The sequence below is a fragment of the Centroberyx gerrardi genome, chromosome 15, assembly GCF_048128805.1.
Source record: "Centroberyx gerrardi isolate f3 chromosome 15, fCenGer3.hap1.cur.20231027, whole genome shotgun sequence".
Lineage (NCBI taxonomy): Eukaryota > Metazoa > Chordata > Actinopteri > Beryciformes > Berycidae > Centroberyx > Centroberyx gerrardi.
The window spans coordinates 28,250,040-28,274,015 of NC_136011.1; the positions used below are offsets into that span (position 1 = coordinate 28,250,040).

Genomic DNA, 23,976 nt, shown 5'->3' on the forward strand with positions numbered 1-23,976 from the left:
AATGCAGTTTTACGTTGAAGTGTCAGTATGTTGAAACCAGGCAGAATACGGCAGATCACTGTACTAAAATCAAGAAAATGACACTTTTTATTCAAGAAAATTCTTACAATAAAGTTGATTGCATTGGAAATAAGTGCAAGTATCTCTCCCCATTGGCTGTTTTTACACTCGTTTTCATAGAAAATGAAGACTGGATGGATATTTGTGGAAGTACTCTACCCCACCCCCCCACCCCCACACCCCCTCCCACACACACACACACACACACACACACACATATGCGTACTGAAATACATGCAACCACACAGTTTGTTCGGACTATTCGAGGATGTGTGTTCTTACATATTGAAGGGATCCAGTCTCATCAAAGACGTCAGTTTCTTTCTCGCTGTCCTGAAAGTGAGAGGAAATCCATCATACAGCAACAGTCACACATAATCTGAACTCACAAGAATGATATTTGTGCATGCAAGAGTCATTTTTGTGAACCTAAGAGGTTGAATAGTGTGTATGAGGATTGTTTTTATGTGTGTGAGAGGTAGAACTGGTTATGTGAGAACGATTTTTGCAAGTGTGTGAGAGGTTGAAAATTAATTTTGGCCTTGTTGGCACTTTGTAGGCCTATATGTGTCTTGGTGACCTAGACCAGTGATTCTCAACCTTTTTCATATCAAGGACCCTAATTTAGTCCACATTAGAGATTTTGTCTCTCGGACCCAAATCTGAGAATATTTTTATTGTCAGATATGATTTGCTCCAGAATTCCTTGACTATCTGTATTGTAGGTAGAGAGATAACAGTCAAAGTAGGATCAAATATATTTTCTAATTGTGTTAACTTAAATTAAATAATGGTGAAGTTTAACAATTCATCAGTTTGCTGTGGACCCCCTGGAACCCCCTCAAGGACCCCTAGTGGTCCCCGGACCCCACGTTGAGAACCACTGACCTAGACAACATAAACTGACCGACTGATGCCCGGCCACAGCGTCACAAGACTGGAGTCACCTTTCACCATTTGTGTGTGTGTGTGTGTGTGTGTGTGTGTGTGTGCAACATACTGTATTTCAGCAAGCCCTTTGGAAAGGACAGAAGAAATTCAAGTTTGTTTTAAGGAGACTGCTGCAGCTGCTACTACTACAAATACTACTAGAACTACTATTACTACTATTTATACTTTTACTACAACTTATATTACTACGACTGGGTTTCAGTTGCCTGTTTTCTTTCATCAGTGAAAGGTTTGTAAGGAATTAATTAAATAAATAAACTTAGTGTATGAAAAACGACTCTGAAAATGATTGTGACAAACGGGTCAGGAGTCATGAAAGTTTAGCACAAATATAGAAATTTATTTCTGAAAGGGAAATACATGGTTCTGCACACACACACCTGTGTGCATGTCAACACACACACACCTTCAAGTGAAACACAAATACCGGGGCACAGAACTATCCTCAGTTCACAGTAAGAAAAATATCTTCTTTCAGACTCGATTCCAGCCACACACACACACTCGTCACAGAATTGCACTTGTGGAAACAAATAGAGAGCATTCGGCTTTCGAATTTCACATCACAAACATTCTGCATTTCCATCATCTTGGACATCAGCATGGATATAAATTCATTATGTTTTTATATCGTCCATCATTGACAGAACCATATTAATGTACATACTTCTTCCTTGTTGAAGACAACCAATCACGTGCAGAGTCTCTCACGACACAACTGTTGACAGCAGCTCAGTTCCTTGGTTGTGCCGTTACCAAAGTTACCTCAGAATTTCATCATCCAAATATATTGCATCAGATACTTAATATACATGTACAAGGTACACGATAAGAAAGGAAGGGCTACGCGACTCAAATTAAAATTAAGGCCATTTTGAATCAAATGTGATTTCTGCTGAAGGTGCAAAAGTTTAGTGCTCATTTTTCATTTGAAATGAATTATCTGTATTCCTTTCGGTTGAGAAGTAGTTTGGCGCAATGCACTCCCCGTACATTCCCTTCAATATGAAGGAATTATTATCAGCGCCACTTTAACCATTTCAGTTTACATGTATCACATCGAGAGGGAAATCTCAATCAGTGCATATCACACGTTACATCGGCCTTACATTGGCTATGGATTGTTCTAGATAGTTTGGGTTTTAGTGGGGATTGAAAACAGGCAGGAAGTATTGAGAAGGCACCTCACTACTTTACAGAAGAGCAATATGTGAAACACGACAGATTATCCCTCCTCCAATCACAGTTCATCATGTCTTGCAGGCCACATGACCACATTACAGCAAAGTGGAGGTCGGTTGACCACATTAGTGAAGTTTCTGTCTGAGTTCTGCACTTCCTCTTATCAAGTCTGCTTGAAGGGCTTTGTTTGTCTGCTTCATTTTAGTTTCTGGCTCACAGCCAACCCCAGCTCAAAGCCACAGCTGTTTTCATATTGAATGCCCCGTCAGCATCTTTTCTCATCTTTTTTTCCGGTACCGCTTCAGCAAACTTCCTGATGTTTTCACCAGTAAGGCACGCTGTTATCAATCTGACCCCAGCTCTGCCAGCCAGGGAAGAGTCCACTCGACATGCGGGGGCTGCCGAACTGATCGAACTCCAGATCCAGCAGCTTAACTCCCCCGTTTTTGTGCTCCGATGGTTTCTTCTGGTCAACAGAGGTCGGAGGCCGAGTCAGAGCGCTCAGGTCCTCGCCGTTCCAGCCGACGTGCTTGAGCGTGTAGTTCTTGCCGTCGTTATTGTCCCAGTACGTCTGGCCCTGGGCCTCGAAGCAGACGCAGAACTCGACCCGATTCTGCGGCGGGACGTGGGCGGGCAGCTCCATGACGAACGCGAACGTGTCGGTGTCCTGGCAGCCGTAGACGTTGTTCATGAAGGTGCCGTCGACGTCGGTGTGGCTGGCCCACGAGTCGAACGTGGCGCGGACGTGCACCGACTTCTCGAAGCCGACGTTCCGGACCTTGATGGTGCCGGTCAGCGAGCGCTCCTGCAGGGAGCAGTTCTCCAAGCAGACCGAGTTCTTAATCAGACGGTTCCGGAAGTCCAGGTAGTCCGCCGACGGCTGCTTAAAGTCCAGCGCCAGGCTGCGCACCGAGTTGATCTTTAGATCCATCGTGGCGTTTTCCAAGTCCGACATGTCGAACTGCAGCTCCTCCGTGATTCCCCCGCAGCTCCTGTTTCGGTACGGCTCGTCGTCGAACTTGGAGAAGACGTGGATGGCGGTGAGCGACATGCCCTTAGAGTCGGCGAACACCACCCGCTTCTTGTTGGCGCCGGCCTTGGCGTTGTTCCAGCCCACGCGGCCGCCATCGTCCACGGCCTTCTGCTGGGTGCTGAGACAAGGCCTCAGAGGCTTGTAGAGCTGCTGGCGGCGGCCGTGGCTCTGGGTCTGGTTGACGCGGTTCCTGGCCCGGTGCAGGTCCTCGTACGAGCTGAGGAACCCGCGGAGGGGAGGGGGAGAGTGGCTGATGTAGAATCTCATTGCCACGTCCATCGGCATCACCGGGCCTGGCATCGCTGACGGACTGAACGACTGGAGGACGCTGAGGCGGGGAGAGGTAGAGAAGCAGAGAGAGGGAGGGAGGGGGAGGTGAGAGAGGAGAGGGAGGGAGGGAGGAGAACAAGAGAGAGAGAAGTAAAGCGAGAGGGAAATGGAGGGAGGTAGAGAGAGAGAGGGGGGAGAAGTTAGAACAGTGGCTTCTGTATGCAATGTTTAAAGAAAGTGGCTTCACTTCTCTGACTTTCAAAAAAGTTCCCAGTGAATGAAACTCGGTCACTTCTGCAAAAGGTGTGACGGTGCATGATTTTCCTTTCTTTCTTTTCTTTTCTAGCAAAACATACCTCTGGTTTCTAATTTCATGATTATGCAGAGTACATTTTAGCACAGTTACACATTGCCTGGAAACACTATCACAGTGACACAGTTGTTCAATCTTCTCCTCTCAAACTAGACATGACATGCATCAGCTCTGCAAAACTGTAACTGTAAGTCTTCTAGTTTCCTTACCTTGCAGCACTCATGGAATAAGGAAATGACAAGAAAGAAAAAGAGGAGCTTCTTGAAAATTTCCAATCCCTCAAATCTCTATTAAGAGTTTTTGCTATAAGTGCATGATTTAGTTCTGCAGTCGCTCTCCTGCTCTCTTTCTTCCTCTCTCTTGCTCTCTTCCTCCCTCTCAGTGCCGGGGCGCTCAGAAGTCAGGGATTTCAACTGCCACATAGAGACGATTTGCATATTCGGTCAGGTGGTTCCTCGAGCAGCCAATGGGAAGTTTCTGGAATTTGCCTCCAGCCAATCAGCGCAGACACGGCCTGGGTGCGGGCCAGCTGACGGGGGCGTGTTGAGCATGCACTCGCTCCATGGCTGGGATGCCTCAAGCTGACACGGTTGCTATTTGAGACGCATTATGGACCCCTGCTGGTGTCAGAGATGATCTTCAGATTACTCACCATCATTGTTGCATTGCTGCTGTTACAGCCCTCTGTCTCGGACCCGGACTGGGATTTCCCAAAACAAACTCTGCAATAAAATTATTTTTGGTCCACTGACTTACTAAAAATCAAAATTTTAATCCAGGGCAGAGATTCTTGGACTTTTTCTAACTGGGATTTCCCAAAACAAACTCTGTAATAAGATTATTCTTGTTCCAGTGACTTAAGGAAGGAAGAACAATTTTAATCCAGTGCAGAGATTCTTTTTTTATCCTAAAACGAAAGATTTTCCTTCTAAAATGCTGTGAATCCATTTAGGAAAAGTGAGGCTTTGTCAGCCAACGACTTTAATTTCATGCAATCTTTTACATAGTACCATCATTTATTTTGACTTTGTGCAGTCCCTCATTTTGTTATGTTACATTTTGGATATTTCACTTTCTGGAATGAAGCTCTGTTTCAGTTCTCTGGCTCTTTGGGAATCAACAAGAAGAAAGATCACAGCCCATTTCGAGGTCCTGAACCATACTTTAAGAAATAAAGTGTCAGTGTGAGATGCTTTTAGGAACACAATCCCTTACTTTCAACAGAAAGGCGACAGAAAGGATACAGAAGTTTGGTGATGAGAATGCTATTTTATTCTAATGTTAAAGAATTAGAATAAAGGATGAGAGTGTTTATTTTACTGACTGTTTTTTTATCCAAACTCCATAAATATTGTGGATAAACGTGTCTTGTAGTGCGTTATATAACAAGGGTCTTTTGATTTGATCTGATTTGATGCATTTGACAACTTTTTAACACCTTAGGTATAAATAAAATAATTAAGGATGCCACAGTGAACTCTTATTATTTCCAATGCGCTCTTCGTGATGTGAAGATGTCGAGGCAGATCAGGGCAGAGGCTTGACGCTAAGACCAAACCATGTTCACTGAAAATAGATTAAAGCCAAAAGATTAAAAGCTTTTAACTATATTAAAGTTGACTCATGAAGTCAAGGGCTTCGGCTTGTTTGGCCGCAGTCGTCGTCGTCGATTGCTGTTTTGACTTGTGTTGACAAAGCAGCTATATTTAAAGCTTAACTATTGGCCTCATTGATTTTCGGGCCATGGCTATGGGTTAAACATTATCCCCAAAAACATCAAACGGATCAGAGTCGACTTTATTTGGAGGGGGCGGGGGCGGGGGCGGGGGTGGGGGGGGGTGAAACATTGGGATGTATACAGGGTCCGAGATGAGGCTGATTAACTTTCTCTACCGTTTGACTTTGATTTTTATGTTGGGAAAAGAACATTAAGTGAGATCTGTCGACGTTCTGTCTCTTGATAAGACCTCAGACGATTTGTCGTTCTGGTTTTAATGCGTCTACAGGGTAAAAACACTCACACGGGTCAGGCCAACATGTTGCTTCATCAGTGTCCAGTTCAGTCTCCCCTGCTTCACATCCATCTCTCCTTTCATCACTGGCAGTATGACTTCACAGGAAAAAATAAGCTTTTACCTGGATTCACCTGCTCAGTCTGACTCACAGAAAGAACAGGTGATCCTCATAGTTTTGTAAATCCCCTGTATGTTAAATAACAGGCTTGACTGGAGGGGCTGGTTTCCATCTAAATCCACTACAGATGATGTGGCGTTTCAACATGTTTAACTACTTAGACCCTATAGCCAAAAATCTGGAAAAAAAACGCCTAAAATGACCCAAGCTCCACTACTATAAGGCCTATATGCGTGGTTCTGGCCTCCTTTTGATAGGTAAGAATATGGATCTATTGTCAGTAAACCTAAACTATTACCATTCCAGAGTAAATGGAGTTGAAACAAAGGAAAAAAATATAAGATATCAGGCACGTGGTTGTGGAGTGATGAGAAAATTATCCCAGCTCCTTTGAAAAGCGGCTGGCCCTTGTATTTATAAAGCTTATATTTTAATGAAACTATTATTCAAACGTTTTGTAATCAGACCTTGTTGGGACAAAATACATGTGGTGTACTGACTCTGAAAGTCCAACTCCCCCTCTTTCCAAAACAGTACAACACTCATGTCATGAATAAAGAAATTCAACTTTTCTCTGTGACTTTTCCTTTGACTACACCATTTGACTTCAAGTGATTTGTGAGAAACTTGTATCTAATGACAAATATGTTTCCCTTTAATCAGGACAAGCTACAGGCTCGTTTCTTACGTTTTTAAAACCCCAGGTCGGAGGAGCGGATGGACGGCAGGTGAGAGTGGAAGGATTTTTCCTCTAGCGACAGAGTTTCGCCGCCGGAGGGTTTTCCCCCTCAGCGAAGCCTCTGTGCTGCTCCATCATCCTCGGGGAGACTTTAGACTCACGCTATGAACACGCCAGTCACGCATGGTCATAGAGACAACAGGCACTATTTATCTCAGCCTTGTACCAACATCCATCTGAATAATCACCCTGAGGTTGCATCAGAATCCATTTTCTTTATACAGCAGCTGAGCCACAAAGCGCTTTGGAGACAATAAAACAATAAAAGCTATAAAAGGCAGTAAGGTAAACAATTAAAATCATCGATATCAATGACCCTGTTTGTTTTCCATGTTTTTACAATAACAATAACATTTATAAATAATACATATTTTCAATTCAATTTCAATTCAAATGTATTTGTATAGCACCATCTCATACAAAAGCAGTTCAAAGTGCTTTACATAAAAACAGAATAAAACAGCAGAAATGTGCAAATAAACAGAAACATCCATGCATACATACACGTAAAAACACATATAGCCTACATACACACATACAAACAAACATAATGTACAAATACAGTGTGTTATGATAAAGAAGTCTAACCCTAGGCTTAAAAAAAATGAGTCTCTACCAAATACATGATCAGTTTGGTTCAGAAATCCTATCAGGAAATTTAAGCCAATCAAATTTAGATACTTGCACGTTATTTCACATGCATGTCAGTTTGTTGTTGTTTATTGACTGGATGTTGTTTATTTGTCGGTTGATTAGATTTTGGTGATGATCTGGATCTGGGATTTCCAACATGTGACAATTTAATTTCTTTTTAGCCACTATTACGCTTTTATAACTATTATGCCGCGTTCAAGTGCTGCTGGGAAAGTCCGACATCTGGGACTTCCAAGTCAGCTGCTAAACAGTGTTGCTTTCAAATGCTATTTTGTCGTTAAATGAAACCGGGACGACGAACATAAACTGCTCAACAGCTTGGCCGGGCCTCCCAGCTGAACTATCTGGTAAAATAAAGTTAAATAAAGTTATTTTAAAAAGGGAAAAACAGGCTTGCATGAGTCGGTTAATGTCACTCGTTCACTGAGTGTTGCTTCAGAGAGTTTTGCAACTGAAATGGGAAAGCACAATAAACAGCTATACTCTCTCTCCACTCACTTCCTTTATTTTCACGACTGTTTATAAGAAATCATATTGCCAAAGCAGTTTACAAAGAGTGAATTACCTGAAACCAACAAACAGCAGGTTCTACCTTCAAAACACAGAGCTGATCGGTGATTTGGTTCGAAAACATGAAGCAGAACACAATCATCAATATCTAGAATAAAGCAAAACCAGAATTGAGAACATGTGGTTGTACAAATCATTCAAAAACCAGTAAGGGCTGATGATAAGTAGGCTAACCTCTGTGTGTGTGTGTGTGTGTGTGTGTGTGTGTGTGTGTGTGTGTGTGTGTAAATCAAACTCATAACTGTGTTTTCAACTTGGTTAAGTATGGTAAAGTAAAGATTGTCTCTGTTTCCCAGCAGTCTCTCGCTCGTTTCTGGTATAAACCCCTCTCTCTCTCTCTCTCTCTCTCTCTCTCTCTCTCTCTCTCTCTCTCTCTCTCTCTCTCTCTCTCTCTCTCTCTCTCTCTCAATTCAATTAAATGACCTTAACTGGCATGAAATACTTGTGTACATATTGCTAAACCAGAAATTCAAACATAACACACACACACACACACACACACACACACACACACACACACGCACGCACATTCAACAAACTGAATTCAACATCAAAAACCCTGAACGAGGACAATAAATCTGCATCTTCCTCACACTGAAAACTGATGGAAAATGATGATAATATGAATATTTATGGAATTATTATCATTATGTCACTGTGATATCAAATACAACTTACCAAATGTGAGCTTATAAGTATGAAAATATGTAAGCAACAGTTTGCATATTCATTAACATAGCAGCAAGCCATACCATACTGTAGCACAGCAGACTTATCTATCTTAAAGCTATCTTAACTTTAATTGAGTTTTATTCTGCCCAGACAGTTTAATTCAAGTCAATTCAATTCAACCTTTATTTATACTCGAGAGAATCATTGAGGGAGACCCTTCGAGTCAAATTACATAAACAAAGAAAAAGAAACAACAGCAAGGAGATAAACCAACAGAGAAAAGGCAATACCACAATTAACTAATAAAAAGCCATTAAAACGTACCGATTAGGGAAAAAAGATAGATTAAGATAATTAAAATAAAATAATTAAAAAATAATCTTTAGGTTACATGATGCCCAAATTGATTATATTGTATATTGTATTGAAATGTAAAATAAAGTTATGTAAGTTATGTAATGTACAGTTATGTAAAACAATAGCAAGTAGAGGTTGGGAGGTTTAAGATCAAGTTTCTAAAGTGTCCAAAAGGTATGAGTGCATTGATTTTGAGGAGGTGCTGTAATTTGTTCCAGGAATCAGGAGCACTAAAATTCAAAGCAGCCGGTCAGTGGAGCGGTCTGATCGAGCCCACCTGAGCAACAAAGTCATTCTGAAAGGTAATATGATAGTTTTCCAATAAGGCCTGGGAATTCCCAGTAGAGGAGAGAGAAATCTGGCATCAAAACCTGGAAGCTGGGAAAGGACATTACTCCCAAATAAACTAAAGTACAGTTATATATCTTATATCGTACAATACAGTTATATATGTTTCTCAGTTAAAGTTAGGATGACTTTAATTGAAAGTTAGGATGTAACTATCTGCTGGATCTCAGCTAACTTTAATTTAAAGTTAGGATAACTTTATTCTGATTTATTCTGCTCAGGAAAGTTTAATTAGGTCAAAACTCCAGCAACACTTTATAACAACTTTTGCGTTCGTCTAACAACTTTATTGTTAGACCAACGCGTTTCGGCTTGTGGCTTCATCAGGGTCATAAGGCCACAAGCCGAAACGCGTTGGTCTAACAATAAAGTTGTTCTTTATACTACAAGTGTTGCTGGAGGTTTGACCTTTTTCGACCTTTTTCCCTTCTCCATGCACCTTGGAAGTAGGTGAAGTTGTGCCAGAAACCCCTACTCGGGAAAGTTCAATTCCCAGTAGAGAGCAGAGAAACCTGACATCAGAACCTGGAAGAGAGGAAAGTTTCAAAAGAAATTTCAAAGGAAACATGACAGCAAATTTCTCACGAATAAAGTAAAGCTTCTCTTCTTCTTGGAAATGGCAGCGTTACAACAGACAGCTGGCAGATGTGAAGAGGACAGGAAGGTTGTGACACTTCTGGTAAATCAAGCGGAGAGAAAGAGAGAGAGAGCAAGAAAAAACAGATAGAGAGACACAGAGAGAGAAAGAGAGGAAGAGAGAGACGAAGAAGAGAGAGAGACAAAGAGAGAGAGATAGGGAGGCACACAGACACAGAGAGAGAGAGAGAGAGGGATAGAGAGACACCACTGGGTCTGGTGTGTTGTCCTGAGCAGACAGTTGGCATGGTTACTGTTCACGTAGCAACCGCTCCCGGCCCGCTGACAGAGTGATCAGGAGAGGCCGTCGGGTGCCGTGATTGGACGACAGCTGTCACATGACTTGGGTTTTTCTTGAGATGATGACAGCTCTGAGGTTATTTATTCTCTTTTTTTTTTTCACAAGCTCCAGCAGCCAGCCCACCAGCTTGTAATATCATGCATATCTGTGTGATATCCAATGTAAAAATAGTACCACATTGCTGCCATATGCTGTTTCATTTTCTTTTTTTCATTCATGCTTTATTTAATCAAGTAGTTTGGTTGAGTCCGGATATCATTTTTCAAAAGAGACCTAAAATCTAAAGAAATATTCCTAAAAATGACAAAGAAAATACACAAAACAGTTTCTTTCATGTGGTTATTTTAACCTTTGATGTCTTACCTTTTTATTTATTTGCATTTTATCATTACGTCTTTTTATGTACTTATTTCTCTGTTTTGTAAAGCACTTTGCAACTGCGTTTTTATGAGTGTTATATAAATGAAGTTTACTATTATTATTGTTATTATAAAAAGCAAATTGCAAACATTGTAGAAAATGTGACGTTCGCATCGTTGCTTTAACATCATTCAGGGAGTCAAAAAAAAAATGTTCAAAGTGCTTTGCAGTCTGTTCCATTTATAAGGTGCGTAGTACTAGAAAGCCTCGGCAAGTTTGGACTTTATGTGTGGAGTATTTAAAGCTGCTGCAGCATATTAACACCAATAAATCATTAGCACAGTCATTTTACTATAATTACCGTAAACAAAGCAGACCATCAGCCTGTCAGCCTCTATCAGCCTCTACTCTGCATCCTCCATAGTTTCTCCACCTGGTGGATCTGGAGGGAAATCTGCTGGATCGCTTTACGGCACAAAACAGGAAGAGGTTCTGTTCTTCCAGAGCAAACGGAGCTAAAGCTGAAAGAGTTTCTGGCAGCAGATGGTGGAAGGAGGAGTTTTTACTTTGCAACTTTGCGACGTTAGCTCACCTGATCTGAATGAACATTGGCTGATATCCACTCTTATCCTTCTTCTGCCTCTTCAAAACAAACAGAGCGATGCCAGCGAAGGGTGAGAGGGGACAGCAGGCAACATGCTGCCAGGAAGCGATGGGGTTTATGGGAAATGTGGTTTTAAATTTTAGAAACACACAATGCTATACACGCATTACCTTTAATATAGGTGGAGCTCTCTCACTCAGTCCTACAAGCTTTGTACCATCTAACCAGCAAACACTGAACAACATGATGCTCAGTGTGTTGGAAATCAAACTTGCACTGGATCTTTAATATAACACTAATAAACCCTTTAACTTCTGTGATTTGTGTTAGAGTTACATCTCTGTACTGAGTTTTGCTTTGTGTTTTAATTCTCTCATTCATGCATCATGCATCATGCTGTCAGTTTTATTCTGCCAGAGTTATTGTGGGGAAGAACCGGGTCGATTGATGAAGAGCTAGGAACTTGAAACTTGGTGAGCAGATGCTACTCGCTGTCAAGGGATTCCCTGCAGAAAATCAACACTGTGCATTTTGTTTTTGCGCCGTTATGGTCAAAAACGTGATTTTCATGTCGGTAAATAAAATATTGAAAACGGAAATGTTTTTCGTTTTTGTCACGGAGTTTATTTATTTAATGCTTCTGTCATCTGCAGGGCACATGTGTCGGTTGTCCACATTCAAATATTGTAACTCCAGGTGACGCAATGTTTTTGTAATGAGGAAAAAACAAAAAAGTGCTACAATCACCCCGGATCTATCGATTGAAATAAAAAAGCATAAAAAAAAACCGAACAAAAAAAATACTAATTAACAGTAACCCTAACCTCTAACCAGAGACATAACTCTTCCCATGATGATCTCTGGGAAACGATCCTCACAGCTGACAAGTTATCCAGATGTCTTTTCTTAAGTCTTAAGTGAATATTTATTTTCGAAGATTATAAAAACATAAATCACACACTGAGAAACAGACTCGAAGACGCACGTTCGCACACACATGCAACACACTCTCGATTTGCACTTTTGAACACATTTTGTCTTATCTTTACACACACACACACATGCACACACACACACACACACACGCACTCACGCACACACATACGCACACACACTCCCTGTGGGTCTTGGCTGGCCGTCAGTTGCCCAGCTGGCCGGCGGCTGCAGAGTCCAGTTACAAAGTTCACAGTCAGATATTAGATCAGGAGAGGATAAAGTCTCTATCAGTAACCAGAGGCTGGCTCCGCTCCTGTTTACGGTTGACTTTATAGGAGCAGATGTGTTTATGATTTAATTTTTAGAGGTTTCACACCCAAAAGAGCTTGATTTCACAGTAAAGTGCTGACAGCTCTGAACCAGAAAATGTGTCTCTGTCCCGGTAAAATCACCCTGGCTCCTGTCCACTCTGTCTTGGTTAGGGTTGACTTTGCAGCGTCATGTTTGAGTTTTAAAGCTGCACTAAGCAAGACTCTTTTTTTTTTTTTGTAAAAAATACACCCATGAACCTAAATCTCCAGTGGGGCTGCAACAGAGAAAAGCATCCCATCCACACTATTATTGAAACTGCAGATTCACCTGATTTGGACACTGGTGGGAAATCTTCTCCGTGCAGGAAGAGACAAATCAAAACTTAACGGTGAAATCCGAAAGCGTCTCCTAACACGTCGCAGAGACGCGTCAGATCCAGGTGGAAATGCATCCAAGACGCATGAAATATCTGATCACCAAACCCCGTCCTGCAGCCTTCGGGCACATCAGCAACAATGTGCAAATGTAATGTGCCTCCAATCCACACATGACAACTACAGAAATAAAATTTAGCACACAGATCTCTTCAGATAGTAACAAACATATCAAGTGAGATGAGGTGTTTACTAAAAAAAGTTCTAAAATAAATATTATGAGAGAGAGTGACGCGAGAAATCCATCTTCATACCGGAGACACATTTTAACTCCAGGTGTTAATGTAATCCAGATAAATCATATTAACACTAAACCAGTGATCATCAGCAGTAATCATCTTCTTCTCAGCCAACATCTTCTTATTAGTCTTTAATCATCACTTATTCAGTTGATGCCAGTTTGCTGCCGTGGCTCCGCCTCCTGACTGATGTCCAGACTGAGGCTCAGATTCACCGAAGGAAAATGACCCGATCAGACAGCCGTGCCGTTCACTAACCATACGCAGTGAATGGAAAGCTGCCTGATACTGCTGGGCAGAAGATAAAGCCTCTTCAAGCCTGTCATGGTCATGCAGATATAAATTATACAGCGTTAAACATAAATGTTACCATTCGATGTATTGTACCAGATTTAGCTTAGAGCTAATTTTCATCTGCAGTCCCTTGGCAGGTTACAATTGAAAACATACATATATAGAATTCAAACACACAACACTAACACATAATAGACACTGTACAAATTTTTAAAAACCAGTGCAAAGTGCATGTACTTTAAAAATTAAGTCGGTTACAGTCTGCGTATTAGTGGTTGCATGTTTGTTTGGCTTTAAGACAGATTTTTAATTCGGCTTTAAAACTGCTCAAGCAACTGCAACTGTTAATATCAGCTGGAAGTGTTCCAGTGTTCAGTTCCCTTAACAGAAAAAGCAGACTGTCCAAAAGCAGCGTGACAGATGGCTACAGAGCGATCTCCTCTTGTGGAAGTTTCTAGAAGATTTAGGATCTAGAGGCTTTATTTTACCCACATAAGTTATTTGTAGGCGAGGCCATGCAAATTGAGGTTGCACTAAATTCACTAAACCTCTGCCGTACCAACTCCCCGAAAGAGCACATATAAGATGTTCTGAAAGGAGGCAGGAAGACTTTGCACAGAGAGTTTTTTATCCAGGAACCTCAGATCAGATCAGATCAGATCAGATCAGATCAGATCAGAGAACGCTCCAATTACAGAGAGGCTTCAGGACACGAGGTGGCAGCCATGATGTTCAGCCTGGAAACCGAAGCAATTTGCACTTGCAGTTGGTGATGACGGGGTTCTCTGCTTTGAATAGGCTTTATAGATAGATAGATAGATAGATAGATAGATGGATAGATACTGGACCTGCAGCTTATCTGTATCTGGGCCTTCATGTGTTCAGATGCAGATGAACTGGATTTCCCCTCATGTTGATCCTCTTGTTGTTTTGTTGGACTTTAGATCTGGAACTGTTGCTCTACATTTAAAACCCGCTGTAACCTCACACTAAACCCACTGGCTGACACAATATCTGACCTATATTTACAATGTACACAATGTATACTGCAGCCTGCGGTCTGACCTGGGACTGATGTTATGGCTAAAGGAGGCTCTATTGACATTTTCATTAGCGAGGACATGTTTACCTCGGTCTCTTACAGGTTTGTCCTTATTTTAGCAGTCAGTTTATGTTAACTGACCGATCAAGTGTCATCATCTACATCGATCTTTATTTCAATGCAATCCTGTGCTGTGATTCTTTTCAGATTTTAGCATTTTGAAACCTATAGACCTAGACAAAGACAGTGCATGCAAAGCAGGGCTGGATTAACCAACCACAGGGCCCCTGGGCACACTGTTGGGCCCCCCCACACACACACACCGTAACTCAACATACTAGCCTGTTCACAAACAATACACACATAAACCTTTCACAGGTTCAAAGTCATCTGAAACTCAAGTTTTAGCTTTTACAAACTGCCGTTCCTCCGGCCATCCAGAGCTCATTCAGTTTGAGAGTTTTAACATTTGTCCAAACTCCAAGGCGAGCTTTAGTTTTAGGAGGTGCAGCTAGACTTTGTTTACATTTGGATTGCAGGTGAGGCGAGGTGACAGGTGGCGGGAAATGAAGGACATGTTAAATGTTGAAATTTATTGAAAAGGTTTGACTGTCTGTACCTGGATCCCCTGCCCCACCTCGTGCTCTGCATCTTAGTTGGATGATATTCACTAAATGCTTTGCTCATAAACATACAATCATACAATCAATAGGTGGCAGTTTAATATATTAAATGTCAATAGAGGCTGTGACTTGGGCCCCATAATCATTAGGGCAGGTAGTGTGTGTCAGGGTCCCACCTGCTGCACATTTCAATTCAAATTAGTGAAATGCTGCAAAATGCATTGAACACAGACGCAGGACACGGGAATATTTTGGGGGTCCCTGGTGGTCTGGGGTTCATACAAAAAAAAAAAACAGAGAACACACATGAAGTAGCAGAAAAATGCATCCATTACATAATAATACACACAGTGCATACATACATACATACATGATTACATTAAATTAAAATAAAGATTCATTAAAAAAACAAAAAAAAACAATGAAGCATGAAAATCTCCAAAAAAGGAAAGCCGTAAAAAGAAATGCTGAACCATCAACTGCAAGATTGGCAAAATGTATTTTTGTATTCAGCATATTCAGCGCTTGCTTTGCCACATTTTGACGTTGGATCCAATATCAATATTTTAATGTTGTGATTGCTTATCTGAAAAATGCAGACCGGCACATTTTAACAGCTCTAATGGAGAGACTGTAAATATCAGCAGACAGAAGAAACACCCAGCATTGTGCTAATGTTTGAATGCAAGTGGCAGCGTGTGTGTGTGTGTGTGTGTGTGTGTGTGTGTGTGTGTGCGTGTGCGTGTGTATTCTCGTGCGGATGGAATCACGATGTCATGCATGTGCCTCTCTCAAACATTTATTTTACGACGTGTCTGATATTTTATGAGCGCTATAAATGTTTGTTTGGCTGCTTTTTCCCTTCTGGTTCAGTTTGCTGCTGTTGACCGAGCAGAGAATCTGGGTCGCAACTACGCCGACCTGATGTAACCCCAGACACACCCCCATGACACCACACACACACACACACACACACACACACACAAAGGTTTGTATTATTATACTTGTGAGGACAGAGTACAATGATTGCCTAACTCCAGCCCTGTCAGTACACGCCAAACCCAATTTAATCCTTCTTCTAACCTTAAAACTAAACTCAAGTCTTCATCCTAAACTAACTTTAACCCTTACTTAACCTAAACCTAATCCTAATTCTAATCTTAAACCCTAAACCGTAAAACTCGCCCCCCTAAAGAAATGGAAACCAGCAATTTGTCCTCACTTTGGAGGATTTTGGCAGCAGTGGAAAGAGAACTAGAGTAGAAGTACTGTTACTTTACTGATATTTTACTTGAGTAGGAGTAAAAGTACCGATGTAAAAATCTCCTTCAGTAAAAGTAAAAAGTGTGTGATTTAAAATGTCCTCAGAGTAAAAGTTGTCTGTTGTTCTGTGATGGATGGATTTAAAATGGACCGAAGGAAAAGTAAAATTAGTCAAAAATACTCAAAAAAGTACAAGTACACAAAAAAAGCGGCTCAGTTACAGTAACAGGAGTAAATGTAATTAGTTACTTCCACACTTGGATCTTGGTCATCTGTCTATTCTTGTGCAGACATTTGATCCTCATAAGTATAGCAATACAAGAACACACACACACACACACACACACACACACACACACACACACACACACACACACACACAGAGGTCCTGTTTCAGTTGACCTGGCTCAGTTTCAGAACGGTCTTTCAGCATGTTTCCTGTTAGGAGGAGAGAAAGAACAGAATAGAAAGGAATAGTGTGTGTGTGTGTGTGTGTGTGTGTGGGGGGGGGGGGGTTGTCAGCAAGTGTGTGAGTGCTGAGTTGCATGAGTATCAACGCTTTTCTCTCACACACACACACACACCCTCTGTCCTTTGATCAGGAAGGGTAGAGAGAGGAGGTAAGGTGAAGGGCGAGAGATAGAGGAACTGTGTGTGTGTGTGTGTGTGTGTGTGTGTGTGTGTGTGTGTGTGTGTGTGCTTGTATTGCTATACTTATGAGGACCAAATGTCTTCACAAGGTTAGAAATTTGACCAAAATCCTCCAAAGTGAGGACACTTGGCTGTTTCTCACTTCTTTAACCCCATAAACTCCAATTTTCCCCTTAATTTTCCCCTTAAGTATAGCTTCAAAGTGTGCATCATTTTCTGCACACTTCCCTGTAATTCAGCCTGACATGTTTGGTGTCTGTGGAAACCTTCGGATCTGGACTAGAATTTAAAATAAAGTTCTGTGGGTTTGAACAAAGCTCGGCCGCACGACACGTGTTTGTAATGAAAGACCCGCCGACAGGCTGGAAGAGGTTGATGGGCTATTTCAGGGTGAGGACTTGATCTCAGGGTTAAGATTAGAATTAGGATTAGGTTTAGGTTAGGGTTAAAAGTTAAGCATGTAGTGGTGAGGGGTAGGGTTAGCTGGGAGTCGATTCCAAAAATAATCGATTCTTCAATTCCAGGCATTTGGGAATCGACTCCACAGCTTCGGAGTCGATTCCACACAGAAAATGTCGATTCTCTGCATACCGTAAACTTCAATTAAAAGGCGAGTCCCAATTAGATGCCGGTCCCTTTTACTAGAGTGTATCTGGTGTGGCTACACGTTTTGACAAATAAAGGCCGGTTTCAATTAGAAGCCGGTCAAACGTCAGTCACATTTGCTGATCGCCACGGCAGCACAGAGAAAAAAGTACGACCTGAAATTCAAGCTGTCAGTTGTCAAATTTGCTGAACAAAACTCAGGAGATGCAGCAGCAAGACATTTCTCCGTTGATCCCAAGAGAGAGAGAGAATGGTGAAAAAATAAAGTTGAACTTCAACGTCTGTCCGAGGAAGACGGTAAAAGGGCTTTCTAAGGTAGGCTCTCTCTCTCTCTCTCTCTCTGTTTCCCATCTTTGCTGAGCAAGAGTTTTAGGAATTAAAGGCTTGTCCCATATAGACGCCTGTCCCAAATAGAGGCCGGTTGAGTTCAGTGTTTGAAGCAAATAAAAGCCCGGGCTATTAATTGAAGTTTTACGGTATGCATGTTCGAGTCCCAGAGCCGGATTCCTCTGTGGAGATTCTGATGAGTGAACATGTGGCTCCAGTTTGCCCAGCGACAGAGTGAGAGAGTGAGAGAGTGAGAGAGTGGGAGAGTGAGAGAGTGAGAGAGTGAGAGAGTGGGAGAGGGAGAGATTAGACCAGGTGTTAGACTGTCGCTGACTGGTGAGAAAACGTCTAATTCTGCACCACACACATCAGGAGTGTGACTGTGTTTTAGTTTAGAGAAAGATGAAAACAAAGACGTCAAATGTGCGACAAAAGACTGGCTTACGACAAAACAATGTCACCAATTAATATTACACTGTTTATTTTATATATATATATATATATATATATATATATGTATGTTTAGTTAGGGAACGAGAATCAAGAAAAATGTTGTCTGGAAATGAATCTTGGACTCCATCAATTCCCAAAACTTGGAATCGGAATCAGAGTCGATTTCTATTTCAAAATTTCTGGAATCAAACAGCCCAAGTTTAGTGGTTAAGGAATGAATGTAGTCAGTGAAGGTCCTCATGAGTATAGTGATACAATTGTGTGTGTGTGTGTGTGTGTGTGTGTGTGTGTGTGTGTGTGTAGTGCATATTTTAATTTTTGTTTCCCAGCAGTCTCTCGCTCGTTTCTGGTATAAACCTCTCTCTCTCTCTCTCTCTCTTTCTTTCTCTCTCTCTCTCTCTCTCTCTCTCTCTCTCTCTCTCTCTCTCTCTCTCTCTCTCTCTCTCTTTCTTTCTCTCTCTCTCTCTCTCTCTCTCTCTCTCTCCCCCTCTCTCTCTCTCTCTGACCATGCAGTTGCAGCATGGTGAGGTGTGTATCCTTGTCTAACCCTGGAGGTTGGCACACCCAACACTGAGGGGAAATGAGGTCAGGCCTGCACACACACACACACACACACACACACACACACATACACACACCATACATACTGGCACATATGCATGCACACATACACACATTCACTTTTCAGTATACACAGTCTTGCATTACACGGTTATGCAGGTTGCTGGCACATTTTCAAATACGTATATTATATAAGTCACAAGAAAGTGCACACACACACACACACACACACACACTTGCTCTGTTTATATACACACACACACACTCTCTCTGTCCGTACACGCACGTGAACACACACTTGCTCTGTCCATATACAGACAAACATCCATGCACACTTTCTCTACCATCACACACACACACACACACACACACACACACACACGCACACACACACACACGTGCATGCACACTTTCTCTACCCTCACACACAAGCACGCACACACACACTTTCTCTGTCCACACACACACACACACACTTCCATGCACATGCACACGCCCACACTTTCTCTGACTATTTACACTCATAGACATGCACACACACACACACACACACACACACACACACACTGTGCCACCACAGGCAGGCTGGTCCTGAAATAGCCGGGCGGCCATGGCAGGACACAGCGGGCGGCTGCTGTTTGACTGATGCTGCTGTGTAAATATCCTGACAGCAGCATGACCAGACGCACTGCGGGAATGTGTCCAGGGGCCGGGGCGGGACGGTCCGGGGTGGGACGGTCCGGGGGGGCGGGACGGTCCGAGGGCCGGGTCGCGTCAGGCCGCCATGACCCGCTTCTGAGGGTTTCTGGCTAGTTAGACCTCCTTTTAAATTCTCCTCCACTACCTGTCAGCAGAGGTGTGACCAAGTCAACTTTGAATCCTATTGAATACCAAGTCTTGAGGCACAAGTCTCAAGTCTAAATGTAGATTACCAAGTCAAGTCCAAGTCAAGTCCATGTCATTAATGTCAAGTCTCAAGTCTAAATGTAGAACAGCAAGTCAAGTCAGAACAAATCAAGAGTCCAGTATCAATGTAATATCTTAAAGAAAACTAAATATCTAGGACTTTTCAATGCAATATGGTTTTAATAAGATAAAAACTTGGTAAGAACATCATGAGTTTGATTTCTATAATCAGTTTCAACTTCAATAAATTCAATCATTCCATACAAATTCAGAAAACAGAATTTAAATTCAGTCGTCTGCTTCAATCTGAGTCATTTACACAAACACAAGATCTCAAGTCAAGACTTTAGAAACCTAAAACTTTAAGACTTTAGAAAAAAGAAGTCATCAAAGTACAAGTCAGAGTCAAGTCCCAAGTCACCAGAACCCAAGTCAAGTCAAGTCTCAAGTCTTCTCTTCATGCATCAAGTCAAGTCTCAAGCTATTAAAACTGCGACCCGAGTCCAAGTCATGTGACTCGAGTCCCCACCTCTGCCTATCAGATGAGAATCGGACTAGCAGGCTAGCAGAATCAGGAAGCAACGGGGCTTATGGGAAATGTAGTCTTAATGTGGAGAAACACCAAGAGAACTAATGTAGCAACACTGTACCTGCTGGCACACATGGGACAGTGACAACAGGACCTCACATTCAGAGAGGGAACAGGGCAAGATATACTACATTCTTAAAAAGGATGTGTCATTTTTAACATATCTGTGAGTCTTTGGGACACACATTTGTGTTGCTTTTCAACACAAGATATGTTAATAACAGCATATTTTGTGTTAAAATGTATTGTCATTAGCATGTTGTGTTGAAAAGTAAGAAAGAAGACACACAAATGATGTCTTTTTTTTACATATCTGTTTACAGACAGTAGAAAATAGACAGTAGAAAATACACAGATGCATGTTTTATACCAAACTCAATAAATTTTTCATCTGACTATTATTTGAATTTTATTTTATTGTAGTTTCCCTAACGTTTGCTCTTTGTTTGCCTTGTTTCCTGTTTGTTAGGGTTAGGGTGGTAACTTCTGTTGTGACTGTCCAAAGTGTGTGTCAAAGTGTGTGTGTGATGTCAGCATGATGTAATCGCAGTGCAGGTTTGGTCAGTGGGGAAACTAAATTTAAGTAATCAGTAAATACACCTATTAAGACACACTAGTATCATGTGATCCCTCACCAGACCCGGTGACCTGGTCTGTTTTTTTTGTGTCCCAACCTGTAGATTAAGAAATGAGGTTCTGATGTAACGAGCAGCCGCTGTGTGAAATGCCCAGCTTTCATTTTTTAACCCGTTTCTTATTAGGACAACCTGACTGCAGAGAAGACAGAAGTCACAGTTCAGCAGGGCAAACGCACCAAGGCTCTGTGATAAGATAGGTCACTTTTACAGGTAAAAAATAGTGATTTAATGAGGGGAAAACCCACCTGAACTCACTTAACCTGCCTTGTTAAAAGTCACTTTACACCTTTTTATTATGGTACAGTAGAACAAAAGTGAGAAGTCGTTTAAAAGCTGAAAAAGTTTACAAGTTGACCTTTAAAAGCTGATCCAAAAATCTGCACGTCTCATTAAACTTGGGTCATTTCAAGAAAATAAGACAAATTCATGTTTTTCTCTATTGTTTGAATTGTTTTGCTGATGTTTGTGTTTGTAGAAATTATTGAATGCGTCCCCATTTTTCTTCCCCAGTTGTACATTATGAATCAGTTTCAACCTTTTTAAGGTGCAAAAAAAAAAGTATGTTGAGATGTTGAGGGCTTAGCGTGCAAATACACACACACACACACACACACACACACACACACACACCTCACACACAAGTTAGTGGCGTTTTAACTTGAACAATCCAACAGCGATCTCTGCTGGTGGGATTTGAGTTTTGTTTCTGACCTGCAAAGATTTTCCTGTCCCTGCAGCTCTGCCTTTATATTTACAATGCATTTATTAATAATAATAATAATAATCATAATAATCATAATCATAAACCACTTTACATGGTACTCAAAGACACTTTTAATATAATTTGCATTGATGTCACAGTCATTTAGCTCTGGTAAATCTGATTAATTTACATATATCACTTTATGCACAATGTTAATGCATCATGAATTCTATAAATTGACAACTGAAGCACACAGTAATATCACATGAACTTTAAATTAATTATGCATGCTTATTCACACATTTAGAAAAACATAGAACTTCAGCCAGCACAACCTCCATGCAAGGGTTTCATTTCATTTTATCTTAATTTTAGTTATTACTTTTAATTATTTATTATGGAGTATTTTATTTATTTTCATTATTTTTCATTTTAGATCATTTATTTCTTTGTACATAGGTGTTTACTCTAAATAGCACAAGGGCTAATAACATATTGTATGTTTACAAATGTGCATATTCTGGATCTTTTTAATCATCCAATACATCCATGCAAGACTCCAAAATATTTGTCACATATCATATCCTCTCTCCATCTTCCCCGCCTCCCTCCACTGAATACTATTAAATCAGCAAAAGCCTTTAGACAATTGCAAAAAGATGAGTCTTGAAGGCACAAAAGTAAAAGTGAGGGTTGCAATGAAAAATACTTTCCAGCAGAGAGCAGCAGAGAACAGGCTGACAGCATCCTGCTGAACTCAGGACTGAATTCAGCTGGTTGTTAATCTAAAGCCAGGCTGGGCAGCCATGTGCCGGGGGGGGGGTTTACTGGTTTTAATCTGCTTGAAGTGCCAGATGGGTGGGGTTTACCACAGTGACAACACAACAGTGCATACAAGTTCAGACAATCACAGGATCGTATTTTAAAGTCAATTCAGTATGCTTTTCTGTTATTTACAACTCATCTGACTGTATGTGAGCAGCCCAGATGCAGTAAACCCCACAGTGCTGCAACTGGGTTCAAACAAAAAAGTAAATACCGGTAGTATTTTTCCAGGTTTGGGACCCAAAGGCCATTGGCTCAAATCCCAGAGTGGCTAGAAAAGTTTGTGAGGGGAGAGTGACTGAATAATGTTCTCCCCTCCCTCAGTAACGGCCCAGGTGCCCTTGAGCAAGGCACTTAAAGCTGGAATACGGGACCTTTTTGCAGTAATAATTTTATCTGTCTGGACCCTGGAGTCAAGTTGCACAATATCGGTTGACAGTGTTACCACGGTTGGAGATGCTCTCCATTGACCGCTATTGAAATTTTTGACCGAGTAGGTTAGCTGCGCCAGGTAGCCGAGTGCCGCTAGCTAGTTATGTTGTTGCCTAATTTCATTACAAAAATTACAATCATTGAAAATCAAAAGACCTGGACCAGGAAGCCATTTTTACTGAGGTGGGAACTGTTTACTGGTGAGCCACTGCTGCACAGTCTTTGATAATATAACTGATAATATAATACTTCTGTGGTTGTTTGGTTGTAGGCTGAAAGTCATTTCAAATACTTTTTGCCGTCAGAGGGGGAAACCATCTTTACCTCCTTGGTGTGCTGTTGAAACAGGATGTTGGGGCGGGACAAGATGCAGGGAGGGATCATTCAGAAGTGTAAACCAGTGGAATATGAGTAAGGGAGAGAAAGGCAGTTTGATTTGATGGGAGGGGCAGCGGGGCGGGACTGTTCTAAACTGTTTTATTGGTTGGAGTTTTTATTTCTGCCTCCTGGTGCAGCATGATGTCATCATTAAAGATCCAGTAAGTAAAGGTAATGGGAGTTCATTTCATGGGGACTTTAATCCCCAGCTGCCCCTGTGGAGCCTCTCGGTGTCTGACTGAGGTTGTACTGGTGTGAATGTGAAGCCGGGTCGTGCTGAAAAAGCAGCTCGCATACTCTGTCAAAGTTCTCCAGACAAAAAAAAAATGTAAAAAAATGCAACAATATTTGACCCAGTTCTGGCAGAAAACACAATGCACAGCTCAGAGACAGAATAAAGAGAGGCAAGGCATTATGGGAATCAGTATGCAAACCTCCGCTTTCATTTAAGAATCTGCTGCCAGCAAGTTTTAGGGTTTAAATGGAAACGCATTGTGTCCGTGTTCCTAAGAACAAATGGAAGTGAGCGCCAAGACACAGAAACCCAGACTGAGAGTTTAATTGGAAGTTTGCATCACTCT

The 23,976-nt window shown here is 41.5% G+C and overlaps 2 protein-coding genes across 2 annotated transcripts in view; both read right to left on the bottom strand.

Annotated features, from left to right (window-relative positions):
• slc22a15 (solute carrier family 22 member 15) overlaps positions 1–23,976 on the bottom strand; it is a 438,052-nt gene that overhangs the window by 197,966 nt on the left and 216,110 nt on the right. The gene's annotated exons all lie outside the window — the stretch shown is intronic.
• LOC139911149 (protein phosphatase 1 regulatory subunit 3C-B-like) lies at positions 1,331–4,179 on the bottom strand. Its single transcript, XM_071898655.2, has 2 exons — positions 4,019–4,179; positions 1,331–3,554 (listed from the first exon to the last, which is right to left on the bottom strand). The coding sequence occupies exons 1-2, from the start codon at positions 4,030–4,032 to the stop codon at positions 2,516–2,518; spliced, it is 1,053 nt and encodes a 350-aa protein (XP_071754756.1). The 5' UTR covers positions 4,033–4,179; the 3' UTR covers positions 1,331–2,515.